Source organism: Eptatretus burgeri, chromosome 9 (assembly GCF_056783735.1).
Source record: "Eptatretus burgeri isolate ZD-2024b chromosome 9, Ebu_testis_v1, whole genome shotgun sequence".
NCBI classification, from domain to species: Eukaryota; Metazoa; Chordata; class Myxini; order Myxiniformes; family Myxinidae; genus Eptatretus; species Eptatretus burgeri.
Genome location: NC_140969.1, coordinates 87,479,496 through 87,496,956, shown reverse-complemented (window position 1 = coordinate 87,496,956; position 17,461 = coordinate 87,479,496). Strand labels below are relative to the sequence as shown.

The 17,461-nt window shown below is 43.0% G+C and overlaps 1 protein-coding gene across 5 annotated transcripts in view; it reads left to right on the top strand.

Annotated features, from left to right (window-relative positions):
• LOC147020549 (proto-oncogene c-Rel-like) overlaps nucleotides 1–17,461 on the top strand; it is a 56,271-nt gene that overhangs the window by 29,018 nt on the left and 9,792 nt on the right. For all 5 annotated transcript variants that reach the window (XM_085895981.1, XM_085895982.1, XM_085895984.1 and 2 more), the window contains 2 exons: nucleotides 6,798–6,899; nucleotides 14,024–17,331. In XM_085895981.1, coding sequence (XP_085752107.1) covers nucleotides 6,798–6,899; nucleotides 14,024–14,634 — 713 coding nt within the window. In that variant the 3' untranslated portion in view covers nucleotides 14,635–17,331. The remainder of the gene's footprint in view (nucleotides 1–6,797; nucleotides 6,900–14,023; nucleotides 17,332–17,461) is intronic.

Genomic DNA, 17,461 nt, shown 5'->3' with positions numbered 1-17,461 from the left:
GATACGGGGATGGAAACAGGACTGGGTTTGAGGACTGGGTTTGGGAGTTGGGGAGGCTGAGGACTTTGGGGATGGAGCGGGGGTCGAGTTAGTTATTCATTTATTGAAGTACTTTTTTTGTATGCCTCCACCGCCGAAGTGGCCGGAGGCATTATGTTTTTTTTTTTTTTTTTTTTCCACAAGTTCTACCTTGATGTAAAGTTTGGGCACAAATGACAGTTTGGAAGTCAGAACATGATAGTAGGGGTGCCAAGGTGCAGAGATGTGCTTAAAAAGAGATTGAGGTAGTCATGAAAGAACATACTTTTGTCCTAGATGTTTTTTGGTAGATTGGACCTTGGCGCACATAACTGGGGTGGCCTGCTCGGCCAACTCTCTTGCGAAAGTGCTCATCTGGCTCGATTTATCATATGTCACCATGACGAAATTCAGCCCAAAAATTATGGGTAGGGGAAATGGAATTCATTATTTGAACATGTTCTTATTGTTGTTTACCAACATTTTAGGTATCAGAAGAAAGGGTTTGGACTGGGCTACAATTTGGTAGGAGAAACATTTTGATGGGGTCACTGAGTGCACGTTGAGGGGTCAAAAGGTCACGCTCGGAAGGGTCAGGTGAAAATCTAGGGGCCGTGGGTATAAATGGAACTGCTGTATCCAAACCAATAAATATAAATGAATGACACAAACACAAATTTAAGAGTACTATATAACAAAGTTTTTGATAATCAAGCCATGTTAGCTGGATACAGAGAATTTGAGAATTAACCCCTTTATGTCTATGAGCAGAATCGCAAGAATGGCAAAAGTCGGCTTTTTCTCATAAAAGTTATTATTTGCTAATTACTTGACCAAAACATGACTAGACATTGTCAGAAGGTATCAATTGATCAATTTCAACCTATTTTACCATTTACTTTGGCTAAAGGTAAGTTTTATGCCTACAATATCATTTTAACCCAAGTGAGAATTTGCTGTCCCAATGAGACACCATACTTTTTAAAACAAAGAGCTCTTCATTAATTGGAGGTGTAAAATTGATCTCCTCATGTTCTTCAGCCATGCAACAGGAAAATTCAGAAGGATTTTAATCCATCATATCCAATAACATCATCAAAATGATATTGAACTGATGATACATAATAATAGAGGAAGTTTAAGGTAATTAGTTTAACAATACAAACACCATGAATCTTGAGTTAGATGATCAGAATCTTGAGTTAGATGCACAGATTAGGGATGTTGGGCCTTCAAGCGTGTCATCTCTTCCTTTGAACTTGAAGCCAAGATAACCAAACACCCAAGGGCCTTGCAAACTCTGATCATGTAGGCCTAAGGCATGTCAGGAGATTATGCAGCTGGCCTAGAAATGTAAAGTAGAAATTGAAGTCATTTAATCATAGATTTGCTGTGCTAATTGTAGACATCTGGGCTTCATGAATCATGTGTTTTTTTCATGAAATCTACAGAAGCTCATTAGGACAGAGGCATTCAGTTCATTGTTTATCTGAAAAAAAGTCTACTCTTGCCATGTCTGATGTTAATTGTAACATCATTGTTATGTTACTAGTAGTAGGCCTATATATATTGTTACGGATTCGCGCCCGCCGGCGTGCTGACGGCCACGTAACTCGAATCGCGGCACGTCGCCCACCGGACGGACAATCCAGTCGTGACCCTCTCGGACTAACGCCGGGAACCAGTCACGGGTGGACCTTTCGGTCTCACCGCGATCGAGCCAATCGGCCCCCGCGTGGGATAGGGTTGCTCGCCAAATTCGACCTACCTAAGTACCCACACGGAAGGTAGACCGGGCGATCGCACCTTGCCGCAGGTCGACTTCGGACACGGGCCACTTAAGCGATCCGTTCCGTACTATCGGGATAACCGAGCGGTGTTATTGTCGGCCTCGACGGTTCGATTAATTATCGGGCGTATTCAGCCCACTACCAACCCTTTACGTGAAGCAAGATGAGGATTCAATGAAAGAAATGACGAAGCGAAGCGGGAAAACAGTTCAACATAAAGCACATTTATTCGCGATGAACGGAAAGCACACATACACAATTCCACCAAAAGCACATAGAAAAGAAGACAAAAAGCAAATGCGACAATGCAGATCTAATACCGATTACGCGAGCACACGGCAACACTTATACAATTTTACTTCACAGACGGCGCCGACAACACATATTCCCAAAGCAAAAGAAAAGAGAACCACCCTCCAGGATGAGGGGGTAGGCGGGCCTGGGGCCGAGACCGTGTCGGGCCTACCCGTCTGGTGATGAGACGCGGAGCGGCGGTGGTGCCTCAACTCCGCGGGCCTCGCGGACAGTGTCTGGTAGGGGGTGGGAAGGGGGCCCCCTTTGGTCGCACTATCTCAGCGCGGGGGGAAACAGGAGGGGGTTGCTGATGCTCGGGGAAAGGAGGATTTTTACTCTGTCTCGGGTCCCGCGACGAGCGTCTCCACCTCGACCAGGTCGCGCCGTCGGCCTCCCTGGTGTGCAGCTCCCGGCACCGACACGAGCACCCCCTCGTCTGCCTTCGCCGCCGCCGCCTCTCCACAGCCCCGTCCTCTTCGCTCCGACTCCAACTCCGAACTCTTCCTCCTGCGAACTTCCCAACTGCACTCAACTCCAACGCACACGACGACGACCTTTCTGACGAACGCAGCCGCTTATATAAGCCCCGTGGCTTCGCCTTCGACCCCCTGCCTTCGACCTTTCACCTCGCTCCCCATTGGCCCGAGAAAAAGTGGGCGTGAATGCATTTTGATCCATGAATTTGTATATAGCGACCGCCCTCCAACGCCCTGGAGGCGGGGCCAAATCGCCCCTCGCTCACCGATTGGACGGAACAAAAGTGGGCGTGAGTCGTTTTTGATCCGTTTTTGGAGCGGAAAGTCCGTGGTTTTGTACACGCTGTTCGGCGCGCGCCCTGCACGAGTCCAATACCGGTACCCACAAGCGGCGCAAGAACGGTGGCGATGCGACGGTTGCGAGGGTTGACGGCAAAGGTCGTGGCTGCTGTGGTGAAGCGGCGCCGCGGTGGGTGGTTGATGTTGTGATGACTGTTGAGACGCGGTTGGCGGTGGTGATAATGGCGGTTGGTCCAAAATAAAGATAGTAAAAGAAAAACGGCTATCCTGAAGAGTCGCAGCACGCATGAATGACATTTATTCCCTCTAGACAACGGGTTTGGGCCTAACTACACATATACTTACCGAGATATCTCACCTAAGGGACCTGAATGGTGGTTTGCGAATTTGGTAACCACAACAATATGTTATCATGCTCTGTAAATAAATGGGTATAATGGAATAAAATTTTGAATTGTTGACCCCCCCCCCACCCCCATAATGTTGTCTGCTGAAATGCAAGTCTAACTGGCTATGATTATAATCTTGATATTCTATACACCCATTGGAATTCACCAAAATGTGACACATTGCACTTTGCCTTTCAGCCTCAAGTTAGATCATTCAAAGTCTACCAATGGCAGAACTCACTGAGCTACAGTTGGGGGGGAAAAAAGGAAGAGTCCATCATTTCCCAAAACTGACTTTGGTTGCTGCATAATATGTCAGAAGACGTTTACGGACCCTTTGCAGCAAGTAACTGACAATGGATATGCCACGCTGTTGTATGCAGTGACACATCGCAATGATGACATTGCTGACGTCTCCGAGATGATGTCATTTGCAGAGATACTTCTCTTGAGAAACAGCCGAAATACCACCGAAGATGCCGCAATACGTACACGCACAAGAAATTGGTGGATCAAAAAAAACGTGCCAAGACATTAAATAATGAACTTGAGGACAAAAATCAATGTGCACCTCATGTCACCAGATCTTCATCTTCAACATAGGAATTCACAAAGGTATGTTTCGTCTGTGGAAAGGAGAGGGATAGAAAGGGCGAGCGCAAACTGATCCTTGTCGCAACAAAAGACCGGGAGGACACCATATTGAGAAAGGCAAAAGAGTTGGATGACTGCGATGCTTTACAATTATACAGGGACATGGTGAACGTTGTACAGACTTAATTGCCAATGACTTTCGCTATCATAAATCATGCTTGACATTATATTTGTTGAAAAGTAGGCCTAGTCGTACTGAGCAAGATCAGCCAATTGATTCTGAGCAGAGAGTTGATGAGTATGAACGTGCATTTAAAGAAACTGTGTCAAAAGTTGAAGGCAAATTGTTGAATGAGAATACTGTATTCTTTGTTTCTCAATTGCGTGACATGGTCAGGCAAGGGTTGTCGGACAGACAGGTTAATCATGCAATACAGTATAGTTCAAACCAACTGGTAAGGCAATTAGAAAACTATTTTGGGGACAAGATCATCATTGTTCCCCTGGTGGGTACCTCACGGTTGGTGTGTTCTTCTAGTTTATCCCTGTCAACTGTTTTGTCTGAAGGGAAACAGCTCAAAGGCAAGCTTGAAGAATGGGAATATCTTGATGAAGAAGATGATGAGCCTGATGAGAAAAATGGTGACAGAGGAAGAGAAGTTCATGTTCAATTCCAGCGAGAATCATTTATCACAGCAAAGGCAATTCGAAGACAGGTGAAGGAAATCAGGCCCCAGGATGAGGCAGATGATGCAGGAAACCTTGATCTGAATATATCTTACCAAGCAGCCAAAAAACTTGTTCCTACGGACTTGTACAATCACTTGTCATGGATGCTTCATGATGTACCCTTTGATGTCGGACCTGACGGTTATGTTCCACTGAGTCAGAAACAACACGAACAGATTTTGAACATTGGTCAGGATGTCATTGCGGGTATGTCTACTATACCGACACCAAAACAGGTTGGCACTGCCCTGCACATTATGAAACAGACACTGAGCAAGGATACTGTTACCTACTCAATAGATTTGGAAATTGTATTGGTTATCACGATGCTCAGCGGTATATCTCCACCATGGCATCGAGAGCAGAGGGACAACTTCAGGAGAAAGGTTATTTCATACCTGAAAACATCAGCCAAGGATTTTTCACCCACTTTGCCATCGCCAACTTGGATTTTCATGAGAATACTGTAGACGGAAAGACCACACATGGAACCACGCATATCATATACCAGTACTGGCCAATCTCCGATGACAGTCCCCATGCCAGGTCACTGCCTGTGCCCCTGAATAAGTCTGTGCCCCTCAGCGACGCATTTCAATTTCACATCATGAGGGCTCTGTACCAAATGTTACTTTGGAAACGTGCCACGCTGGCAAATCCGTTGCTGCCAGATCCTACAGACTTTGGTAGGAATACCAAGAAAGGATACCTGCTGGCTACTCCAATGACAAAGCCATCCAAACCAGGCCTTCTCTCAACAAGATGCAAATGCCGCAAAGACAAATGCAGATCACATTGCCCCTGCCGAAAGGCCAAAGTGTCGAGCACCATGACTTATAACTGCTGTGGGGATCCACTGATGTGCACGCTTATGGAAGAGAAGAATGAACATATTCTATGAACATGAAGATATTGCACTAGATCCATGATTCATCATCAGTCATCATCATTGGCATCAGCTGATCAGTCAACCTAATTAATACATTGTACATGTACTCTCATCAGTATGTTTACTGATTTTAGCCAAAAGTGATTAAATTAGTGTTACTATAAATGGTATCCCATTCTTTCAACAATTGTCTTTGAGTACTGGTTGGGAAAGGTGTACAATGGTGTATACCGATATTGAAAATAATACTGAAAATGTGTTGAATTTTACAGAAAATACTGATAATGTGAACGAGTGTACCTGACTGACATTTGTAGGGTGGACAGCTCAGACGTCGTAGCTAAAATAGCTAGTTCACAAGCTGGTTCATAAGTCTATTAAACCCCATGTCTAAACAGCTTTCAATGTTATGCATTGCCAAGGGCTTGGGTTGAATTTTTTTCATTACTCTAAAGCAAGGAGGTAGAAACTAGTAAATGTACCCAAAGGGTTAATATGAAACATCCAAAAGGGGTTAATATATGCAACTAAAGGGGTAAATAGGTTGAAATTGGTCAATTTATACCTTTTATCAATGTCTAATCCTGTTTATTAGTGCATAATCACTTTTATGAGAAAAAGCCTATTTTTGCGATTCTGCTCATAGACATAAAGGGGTTAATTCTCAAATTCTCTGTATCCACCTAACATGGCTTGATTATCAAAAACTTTGTTATATAGTACTCTTAAATTTGTGTTTGTGTCATTCATTTATATGTATTGGTTTGGGTACAGCAGTTCCATTTATACCCACGGCCCCTAGATTTTCACCTGACCCTTCCAAGCGTGACCTTTTGACCCCTCAACCTGCACTCATTGACGCCATCAAAATGTTTCTCCAACCAAATTGTAGCCCAGCCCAAACCCTTTCTTCTGATACCTAAAATGTTGGTAAACAACAATAGGAACATGTTCAAATAATGAATTCAATTTCCCCTACCCCTAATTTTTGGGCCGAATTTCGTCATGGTGACACATGATAAATCGAGCCAGATGAGCACTTTCGCAAGAGAGTTGGCCGAGCAGGCCACCCCAAGTCATGTGCGCAAAGGTCCAATCTACCAAAAAACATCTAGGACAAAAGTATGTTCTTTCACGACTACCCCTCTCCAAGTTTCTGGGCTCTGGCACCCCTACTATGAGGGAACAAATCATGAAAGCTTTACTACTGTGTTCCAATGAAGTCTAAACATCCAGTCTTTATTCACTGTGATATCTAAATGTTTATTTTTGACAACTCCCCTCCCACTCCATCCCCACATCTCAATCCTTCCCCCAGCTGACACTTTCAAACCAGCTTCAAGTGAGCCGAGCATTCAAGTGAAGCAAACACGTGTTTGTAAGTCAAAGGATGTGTCAAAGAAAAACAACGAAGATCAAGGTGTGTGTTCATTTTTGTGATTGCAATGAACATGACTTTCACTTGCTTTCCCAATTAAGACTGGTTTTCCATAAAACTTTGTGATACTCATTTTTGTTTTTTTGATTCGCAGCAATTAGCTGCCATTTTGTAAAATATTGCACATAATCAACAACAACTGCCAAACAAGAAAGCATCGCAAAATGCAGAGCCTGTCCGCATCCGCTTTGTACTCAAACTAACTTGCCGAAAACAACAGCCGTGAAAAAATAGAGTTCATAGAAAAACACTAGAAAGCCCCTGCAGTGTTCAAGTATATACCGTACTTCAATTTTAATAAATAATGATTTCAAAGATCTTTAAAAAAAAAATAAAGGTTTTGCGAGACAAACGGTCTTATACACCACCTTACACTAATAAGATGACGTTGAGTCACAGTTTCGGAGATGGAGGCTTCAATGATCACCATAGAACGCAGCATCAATCGGCATCATACATAGCCATATCATCAACCTCTTCTTCACCCTGATACTGCACCCTCTCGCATGCCACGTCCTCTCATGCTATACATAGACATATAGCATGGTTCTTGGAAGTATTGTGAAGATTATTTGTGTTCTCCAGTGTTCAAGTATATAATTCAATTTAAATAAAGGTTTAAAGAGGTTGAAAGGCATATAAATAAATTAATTCCTGGTTTTACTGCCGTTTTACGCAGTGTCGACAACATCACCCTGTCTTTCACATGACATTAGTTGTTCATGCCTGTTGTTTGTGTCCTTTATAATGTCCTTAAAAACAGTAAGTTTCTTGCTTGGAATAATTTTCAATTATGTTTGACTGTCAGGCAGGCAGATAGCGTAAACATATTATCTCGCTCCTCTCCGTGCATGTGCGGTCGGGATTAATTCAGAGCCAAAGTGCAATAAAACGAGAAAATCTCTATTCATGTTTTGATTAATGTTCAAAATATAACAAGTGTTCAATTTTAATGTTGTTCCTCGATCAAAAACTGACGACCATAAACTGATAGGACGGACACGAACCAATTTCTCAACCCTTCTTTTTGCTTCTTTTTGAGGGATAGTCCTGGCCCTGGCATAGAACCCCGTATACATTTCTGACCGCATAGACTTTGACAGTTTATTTGAGTATGGAATACCTCCAGCTTCAAGAATGTACGAGGTGGAATTTTGAAATTTGTAGCAAAATCCGGAAAACAGCCATTTTCCAAAATGGCCGCCATCAGGCCAGCGCCAAAAAAGAAATGCATATAACTTCTGGTAGGAACGTAGTAGAAGGATGATTTTGGTGTCTATTATATGGTTTTTAGGTATGCCCAACACAGTGGTGGCGTCAAAAAGCATTTTAGACGTTGCCCATTTACCGAAATCAAAGATGGCCGCCACCCAAAATCGATAAAACATGAAAATCTGTATAACTTTTGATAGGAATGTAGTAGAAGCACGGTTATGGTGTCAATTCTGGGGTTTTCAGGTATGCCCGACATAATGGTGGCGTCAAAAAGCATTTTAGAAGTTGCCCAGTTACCGAAATCCAAGATGGCCGACACCCAAAATCCGTAAAGCATGAAAATGTGTATAACTTTTGAATGGAATGTAATATAAGGACAATTTTGGTGTCTATTATGTGGCTTACAAGTATGCCCGACACAGTGGTGGTGTCAAAAAGCACTTTAGACATTGCCCAGCTACCGAAATCCAAAGTAGGCCTACTGTTACCCAAATCATGGGAATGTATATATACCTTTTGATAGAAGTGTCGCCTTTTTCATCTTTTTTTCTTTAGGAGTTTGGAGACAAAGCTCTCAGCCCCAATTTTTAATATCGACGATCAATAACTTAGTGGAGAAATAAGGAAACATTTTTCAAACATCAAGCTCCATAACCTCATCACCAAACAGTTGGCAGATGATGAAGTGGCAGTGCGGCTGCTTCTGGTGCAACAGAATGGAGATCGACTGGTCAAAGAATTTCGGAAAGAGCGGTTCCTGGAGAAGACAAAAAAATTATCGGTCACCATATCAAAAAGAAACCTGAAACCACCCTCTGCAACGACTACAGCTCCTGTAACTGTGTCGCCCAAGATGATAGCGGCAGCTCAGCGTGACATTGAGATCGTGAAAGAGCGGGGAATGACACTCGACTCTATCTATGGCCATGATATCATCCCCATTTCGACAATATTTGAAGGTGACCTCTCCTCCAAACCTGACAAGAGTGCACTGATTGCTGATCTGGAGAAGTATTTAACGGTTGAAGACATGTATTTTCCCGGGGGGGGGGGGGACATATCCGTTATCTTAGACTTCATGTCTAAAATTTGGTCATTTCCAAACTTAGCATCCTTTGGAACATTCAATCGCGCAATTAGCTGTGTCCTATCTGCGGTCCGCTCAATTTGCTCCAGGACCAGCCTCCACGTCGTATTTGACAGCTACCTGGAGTCATCAGTTAAAGCTGGAGAAAGCTTCCGTCATGCTGGCGGAGTGTGGTCTGTTGACCTCATTGAGCTCACTGCAGATGTCCCAATAACACAGCAACTTGAGAAGTTCTGGAGATCGCCGTCCAATAAAACCAAGTTGCAGCAGCTTGCCTGCCAGCTGGCATCAATTCCTCTGTTAGTCAAGCTGCCTGTCGTGCTCAGCGGATCCATCACATATGAAGAAGTTGTGCCAGCACAGTTGCTGTGCGCAGGCAGATCGTCAACCCCACCGTCTTCCGAAACCTGTGAATCTATCGAGGCTTTGACATGTCGTGTGGAAGAAGCTGATGATCGCTTAGTTCTTCACTGTGCATAGGAGGTGGATCGCGGGAGTAGTCGGCTGCTCGTGATCTCCAATGACACTGACACAACAGTGTATTTACTTCGCTTTATCTCTCAAATGCGAGAGAGGGGTCTTCAAGAGTTGTGGGTAGAGTTTGGCTCCGGTGAGCATAGGCGTTATATACCACTGCATGTTCTCGCAGATAAGTTGGGAGTGGGACTGTGCAGGGTCATAGTGAAGGCTGATCCTCACCGGCGATGATTCGCTTAGTAAGATTGGCACAAAACACGCGTCTCTCTCATGTGAACCACAGAAGTTCCTTGCCGATTTTGCAGAGTCAAATCAGTTAACTGAAGAGGTCGTGCAGAAGGCTGAGGAGTATCTTGTTCATGTGTGGGCTGGTGCAAAGTCCAAGCCAGAATCTCGGACCTTCTACCAGCTTCGAGTGGAGTGCCATATTCGAGCTACGACATCGAAGCCCTTGGAAGCCCTACCCCCCACATCAAGTGTCATTCGTGGCCATATCCAGAGAGATTTTTTTGTTGTGCGTAATGTCCTGTGCCATCTTGGTGACCCCCACTCAGTTCCAGATCCAACGAATTACGGCTGGGTAATGGATAATGACATCCTCTTGCCTGCCAAATGTCTCAATTCATTACCCCATGGGAAGCTTGTTATCTGTAAATGCATGGTCAAGTGTAACACAAAGCGCTGCCCATGCAAAAGGCTGGGCAAAACTGTGTGATCTTTTGTCACAAACAACAAGAATCAGCATGTCAAAATAACTAATAAGTAGTCAGTCAATTAGGTCAGTGACATCTTGGGTAGCGCAGATAGGTCAGTACACTAAATGTTGCCTGTTCATCCAACGTCAGGATGGGACGTAAGAACTAATTGGTTTATCAATATCATAACTTGCCACTCTCTGTGCTTGAACTCGTATTCATACCACAACAGGCAATGACTGTACTGTGTAATATTATTCTGCAATGTTTTTTTTCTCTCAGTATTGTTATTAAATATTAAGAATCTGTACTGGCCCTCGATAAATGTTTGTCATACTTATATAAAACTTTGTGTGTATCTTATTTAACTGATTTTATTGTTTGCCATCCTTGATTGGCAGTCATGCTGGATTTTGGCAAACCAGATAATGTTAAATATAATACTGTTACCTAGGACTGTCAAGATGGCCACACCAGACACCATTTCTGTTAAAAGTTATGCACATTTTCATGTTTGACGAATTTAGTTTGGCAGCCATCTTGGTGTTCGGTAACTGAGAAACATCAAAAATGTTTTTTTGGCACCAAGACTGTGTCGGGCATACCTAAAACTCCATAATAGACACCAAAATCGTCCTTCTACTACGTTCCCATCAAAATCAAAAGTTATACACATTTTCATGTTTGATGGATTTTGGGTGGTGGCCATCTTGGATTTCGGTAACTGGGCAACGTCTAAAATGCCTTTGGACCCCACCACTGTGTCGGGCATACCTGAAAACTCCATAATAGACACGACATTCGTCCTTCTACTACATTCCTATCAAAAGTTATACACATTTTCATGTTTGATGGATTTTGGGTGGCGGCCATCTTGGATTTTGGCAACTTGGCAACGTCTAAAATGCTATTTGACGCCACCACTTTGTCGGGCATACCTAAAAACCATATAATAGACACCAAAATCGTCCTTCTACTACGTTCTTATCAGAAGTTATATGCATTTCTTTTTTGGTGCTGACCTGGTGGCGGCCATTTTGGAAAATGGTTGTTTTCTGGATTTTGCTACAAATTTCAGAATTCCACCTCGTAGATTCTTGAAGCTGGAGGTATTCCATGCTCAAATCAACTGTCAAAGTCTATGCGGTCAGAAATGTATACGGGGTTCTATGCCAGGGCCTGGACTAGGAGAAAAAAGTAAAAATTATTATTTCCTGTTCTCCATATTCTCATAATTAAGGTTTGTTAAAAATTTGATGACAAAAGCTCAAATGGTATATTAGGAAAGATTTAAAAATGAAAGCGGACAAAATAAAGAAACATGGAAGCCATTACAAAACCAGGCCGTCTCGCATGTTGGGGATGAGCTAATCAGGCCGATTTGTACATACTATGATGACTGCCCTTTGACATTTTGACCCAATTATTAATAGTTCTTCTCCATATTCTTAAAATAAAGGTTTGTTGAAAATTTAGTGACAAAAGCTCAGATGGTAAAAAGTTGTGGGCTGTGACAACTGAAAAACTTTTTTACTCATTGTAATCATCTAATTTATTTTGCCTTCGTAACTCCTGAAATGTCCCCACGGAGAACCGAGCCGCCATATCGCTATTGAAGCTTGAACAGTGCTTCCCTGAGAGTGGCAAACCACTCAAGCAAGCACTCTAACGAAACGATTGACGGAACTTTTAAAAATGGAATGTTTAATTTTTGATACGTGTCTGTCTCTGCTGAAGTGACGGGTTGTATAATGAAAGAAGATGGTGCAAAAAGGGGGAAATGTGGTGAAAAATAACATTGCACATATTTAGTAAGCAATCACCGCATGGCCAAACGTAGGCAAGTAGGCCCTGAACTTTGTTCAAGTTGATCGATATATTCCGTGACAGTGTGAATATTGTGGAGCACTAGCCAGGTAGCTTAAGCGCTCCAATGAAACGGTTCATAAGGAATGGCTGGTTTTATTTATATTAATTTTTCATTTATTTGGTCATCTCTAACGAGATGACCTAATAAAACCAGTCTCTACGTCCGTGCGTCCCCATTTTTTCCCCGATTTTCTTGATATTTGGTATGTGGGTAGATGTCGATGAGGGATGCATGACGGTATGACCTTTGACCCAATTGAAGGTCAAGGTCAACGTCAAGGTCACTCTAAAGTTGCGAAATCGTCCATTTTCAAAATCTATCTCCTCCGCCGTTTATGATCTGATCTTTGAAATTCCTTCGGATTCTGATAATATGAAACAATATCTAAATTTGGTCAGGCCGGTTTTTGGAAATTCTTCCTGGTTATCGAGTCACGTGTCTTCAAAGTTGGAAAAATCATCTGTGATACGGTGAAAAAAAATTCGCCCGATCTTGATGAAGCTTGGTATGTAGGTAGGGGTCAATGAGTGATGCACGCCGGTATGACTTTTGACATGATTGAAGGTCAAGGTCAAGGCCACTCCAAAGTTGCGAAATCGTCCATTTTCAAAATCTATCTCCTCCGCCGTTTGTCATCCGATCTTCGAAATTTCTTCGGATTCTGATAATATGGAACAATATCTAAATTTGGTCAGGCCGGTTTTTTTAATTCATCCTGGTTATCGAGTCACGTGTCTTCAGAAAAATAGTTGGAAAAATATAATCCGCCATTTATGGCTCAGAAATGCGGTTTGATTTCTGAGGTCCGGTTTCTATCCTTTTGAAGACACATTGATCATAAATGTTCCAAATCAACCATTTTCAAAATCTATCTCCGGATAACTCAGAAATGTAGTTTGATTTGTGAGGTTTTCTATCCTTTTTACTCCCGGGCTTTCGTCTGTACATTGAACCAAAAGACAAGACGACATCGAAGCCATTCTAAGCCGATCAGAGATCCACATCTACAGAGCTTCAGAGATGACCATCACCCCCAACTGGGGGTAATTTTTTATTTATATTTTCATTTTTGAATGTTGTATTGAGCCTGGTGTTGGCGCAGTGGTTAGGGCAGCGGCTTGGGATCCAAAAGGAACTGAGTTCAAGCCCCGTTGGGCCACTGAATTAATACACCAGGGGGTTGACTCAGCCTGTCATCCTTCCGAGGTCGGCGAAATGAGTACCAGTATACTGGGCCGGTGTATACCCTGGTTAAAATAGGTGTACCATATCCCTGTGTCGTAAGAGGCGACCAGGGTTGCGTCAGGAAGGGCATCCGGCGTAAAACATGTGCCAAATCACTATGCGGATCAGACGGATGATCCGCTGTGGCGACCCCTAACGGGAGCAGCCAAAAGAAGAAGAAGATTTTTGAATGTTGTACGACGATTCTGTGTTTTTTTTTTCTGGTGTACCGACTTTGATGTCCGTCGGCACGAAAAATTTCAGCTTTCTATGTCACTTAGAAGGTAATGATCTTCAATGTCAGTCAGTCAGTCAATCAGTGGTTAACAAGAGCTTTCTATTTTAGATTTAGATAGACAGATTTTTGCCTTTCACAGGTATATATACATATACACAGATGCATGCGCTCCATTGAAAAACCGCACTAATCGTCCCCAATATTTGTCCAATCTGAAAGTAAATGATACAAGCTTATTTTCCTTTTTTTTTGTCCTAAGTATTTGTCTCCCTTCTCTGTCCTCATTCTTTTTCTTTGCAGGTGTTCAGCGTCATTCAACTGTACAATTTTCAACTTCCTTTGCGGTTTCTGGTGCTGACAGCATGACTCCGATTAAGTTTGTTAGTGGCCCAAACATTGCCTCTGTTTTTATTGCCCCTCCTGCTGCACCAATCTGCAAACCTGTCATGGTGTCACCTGGCAGTGTTTTTCCTCAAAGCACAAGTAACATTGTTGACCTATCTACCGTCACTTTTGGCACGGGCAAGAAGGACATCACCGTGCCATCACCGGGAGCACCCGGCTATGGACGTGTTTCAGCTCCTGAAGATTCCACCGAATCGACTCCGGTCAGTCTGCTTTCCCAACAAGAAATCTCTTCGGTCTTGGCTTCTATCCAGGAATCGATGCATGGAACGGGACTGGGGCAGGAGGTACAAAACGCTCCCGGATCAGAAGTGCCGCAGTATTTTGATACTTTGCCAGCAGTCGGCTTGGGATATGGAATCTACAATGATGACTTGCGTCTTGATAGTCTTGACTTGGAAAGCTCGGAGCTGTCAGATTTGTTGAGATCTGTGGCGGAGGATGTGGAAATGAATGCATCTGTAGATCACAGTCAACCAGCTCTCCGAACCGACCCAGCGCTGTAGATGTACAGTTCTCCAGTCGAGTTTTGAGTTTAGAAAGCACTATCAGCTTCGTGTGAATGTACTTCATTGACTGCAGCTTCGGTACGGTGAATGCGAGATTATCAACACTGGACCAGGATGTAGAGGCTTACAAGTTTGCCAAGGTACTGGCACCCAATCACCTATTTTAGAAATTTATACTGGATATTGGATGCAAGCCAATTCGATTGCCAGGTTAATGACTCAAAGGGAGAAGAGTTTGGATTTTGCACTATGCTTTGCCACAATCAAAGATTGAGTAGGAGGCAAGTTGAGCATGAATTGAGTTCATGTGATGTGAACCTAATGATTTAGCTCGACTCAATCTCAGTAATTCTGGCTAAGAAAGAATCGATGGCAATGGGAATGTAAATCGATTGTGAATTTTGAAAAGTGGTCATAAGCATTGGAAAGTGATTTTATATTTTTATTTTTTTTTCTTGCTGTTTTATAAAAAAAAAAGAAGAAAAAAAAAGAATATATGCAGCTTTCCTACAGAGCTGAACTTTGCTTTTCTTCAAACTTTTAAAGTTTATATCTTTAGGAGTGAAGTTGAACTGTAGCTGTAAGAAAAAGCAGCGTTTCTCCATTTGAGATGCTTTTAATGCCTTTACTTGATAATGTGGTGCTGCTGGGATAGCGTAGTGGTATGCGAACTCACCTCTGAGCTCTCTAGCCTATGTTTGAATCTCGATCCAGCTGTAAACTGTCACCCTGGTGGCTTGCATGTAGGACGAGGCATCGGTGGTTGCGGTGTCTATCAGAAGGAAGTTAACCGGGAGGACCCGTCTGCCGGCAGTGGTCATTGGTGGACGTTAAAGATCGCACAGTGCCTTTCGTGAAGAGCAGGCGAGTTATCGCCGGCACTCTGAACAAATTACAAATTTCTGCTCGACGTGCTACATTGGCGGCAAAGCTCCAAGGAAATGATGCAACCAGCGAGCTAAATTCAGAATTTATCTCAATCCAATTTGCATAGCCGAATAACTTGATAATTGACAACTTGTTATTATTCAACATGTTTGCAACGGTCTGCACACCCTGGGAATGTGCTGATCGGTATGTTAATGTCGGAATAAGAGCAGAAAAGGAAATAGCTATTCAGTGGAACTATCACAATAATGTTTGTAGACGTTGGGTTTCATCCCAAACACATGTACAGCAAATGGTGGAATTCTTCTTCACCTTGTTTCATTGTACACTCCCTTTTACTGTCTCGTTCTCCTTTCCTGTTTCTCCTCCGTCCACCTCATTTCTTCCTCCTTTCGTATTTATCCTACCCCTTCCCCTTCATCATCTTCATTCTGCTCTTAAACACTCCTCCTCTCCCCTACTCGCACTGTATCCCATGATATTGCCGCGTTAATGACTCTTTCTGTCCTATTGTAAATAAAAAATAGGATTGTTAGCCATCTTCATTGGAAAGTAGCCATTTCTCTTCTTTTACTCTTTTGAGCTGGAGAGTCAAATGCATTCGCTGTCATTCTCTTTTGATTCAAAGCGGTGCTGGCCACGATGCTTCAGCTTTACAATGCTTTTGAAGAAACACGTTTTTATTTTTGGCTGCTTGAATACCGGGAAGAAACTTTTCTGAGACAAGGCTATGAGGTAAGGACCAACCACGGACAAAATTTTGCAGATTTCTGCCCACGTTTGACTACGATCACATCACATGTCCCCTGTAGGTTTCATTTTGGTACTTTGTTTATGGTAATATTTTCGAATTGTGATCCAGCTGTTCAGGGTGTCCATGATAACTCGCCTCCTCTTTGTGAAGGACACCGTGGGATGCATCGGCCTTGTGGTTGTTGTAGTGAGCAAAGTTAGATGGTATTGATAAAATGATCATTGTATAGTTGGATTTTCCTCCACCGGTGTAATACCCATATAGAGCTTAAAGACAAAGCTTTGAGACTCCACCACTGGTATCAAATGTATCGAAACTGTTCGGATGAGCGTGAATGTACAAACACTAATGTCTGCATTTTCGCGCAGAGGCTGATAGTGCAGAAAATAGCATCATGTGTTCAAGGGAAGAAAAATACGATTGGACATTTGCCGTGCTTCACTCATCTAGGTCAGGGTCTCGTTTGAGCACTTCTCTGACATGAGGCAATATCTTGAGTCCTCACGAGCCGTCGTTACAAATGACCATTTGCTGTAGTCACAATTGACCAAGGCCATTGAAGGCTGCGGAGCAGTCTGTTGTGTTGTCTGATGGCGTGGTTGGACAAGCGTCTCCAACAAAAAGATATCATGCACACCGAGCAGCGTGCTATGCTGTCAGAACGCAAGAGTGGTGATGCAGAATTCAAATTGGTAAAATAATCATAGGCTGAGGATTGTTTTATATAGATATTGTAATTTGTGACTCGTTACAAATGCGCCATTGTTACGCAGGAGTTGAGCGTTTGTTATTTTTGTAATGGCGTTCGTGAACAATTGCTGTGACTGTTTTTGCAAGGGAGCTGTCCCCCACTTAACCTGTACTGAAGCATGAAGTTCAAATTAACTTTCCCTGATAAAGGCCTGAGGAAATCATGCCCTGCAGTGTAGATGCTTGCTCAATGCACATCCATCCTCAGGATGGTGTCATTCAAAGAGCAACTCTTGCCAGAGGTCACAGGATTTGTTTTGATCCACACTTCATCTCTCGCCTGTTACCACGACGACAATGCGGTGAGTGTGAAGCTGTAGTCGGTAGCTTTTCTGCATTTTCTTAATTGGCAAATCAGTCTTCCTTGAGGGCACAAAGTATGCTCCAATGGGGCCGCCCACTTGCCGCTTTAATTGTACTGTTCCATTGTTT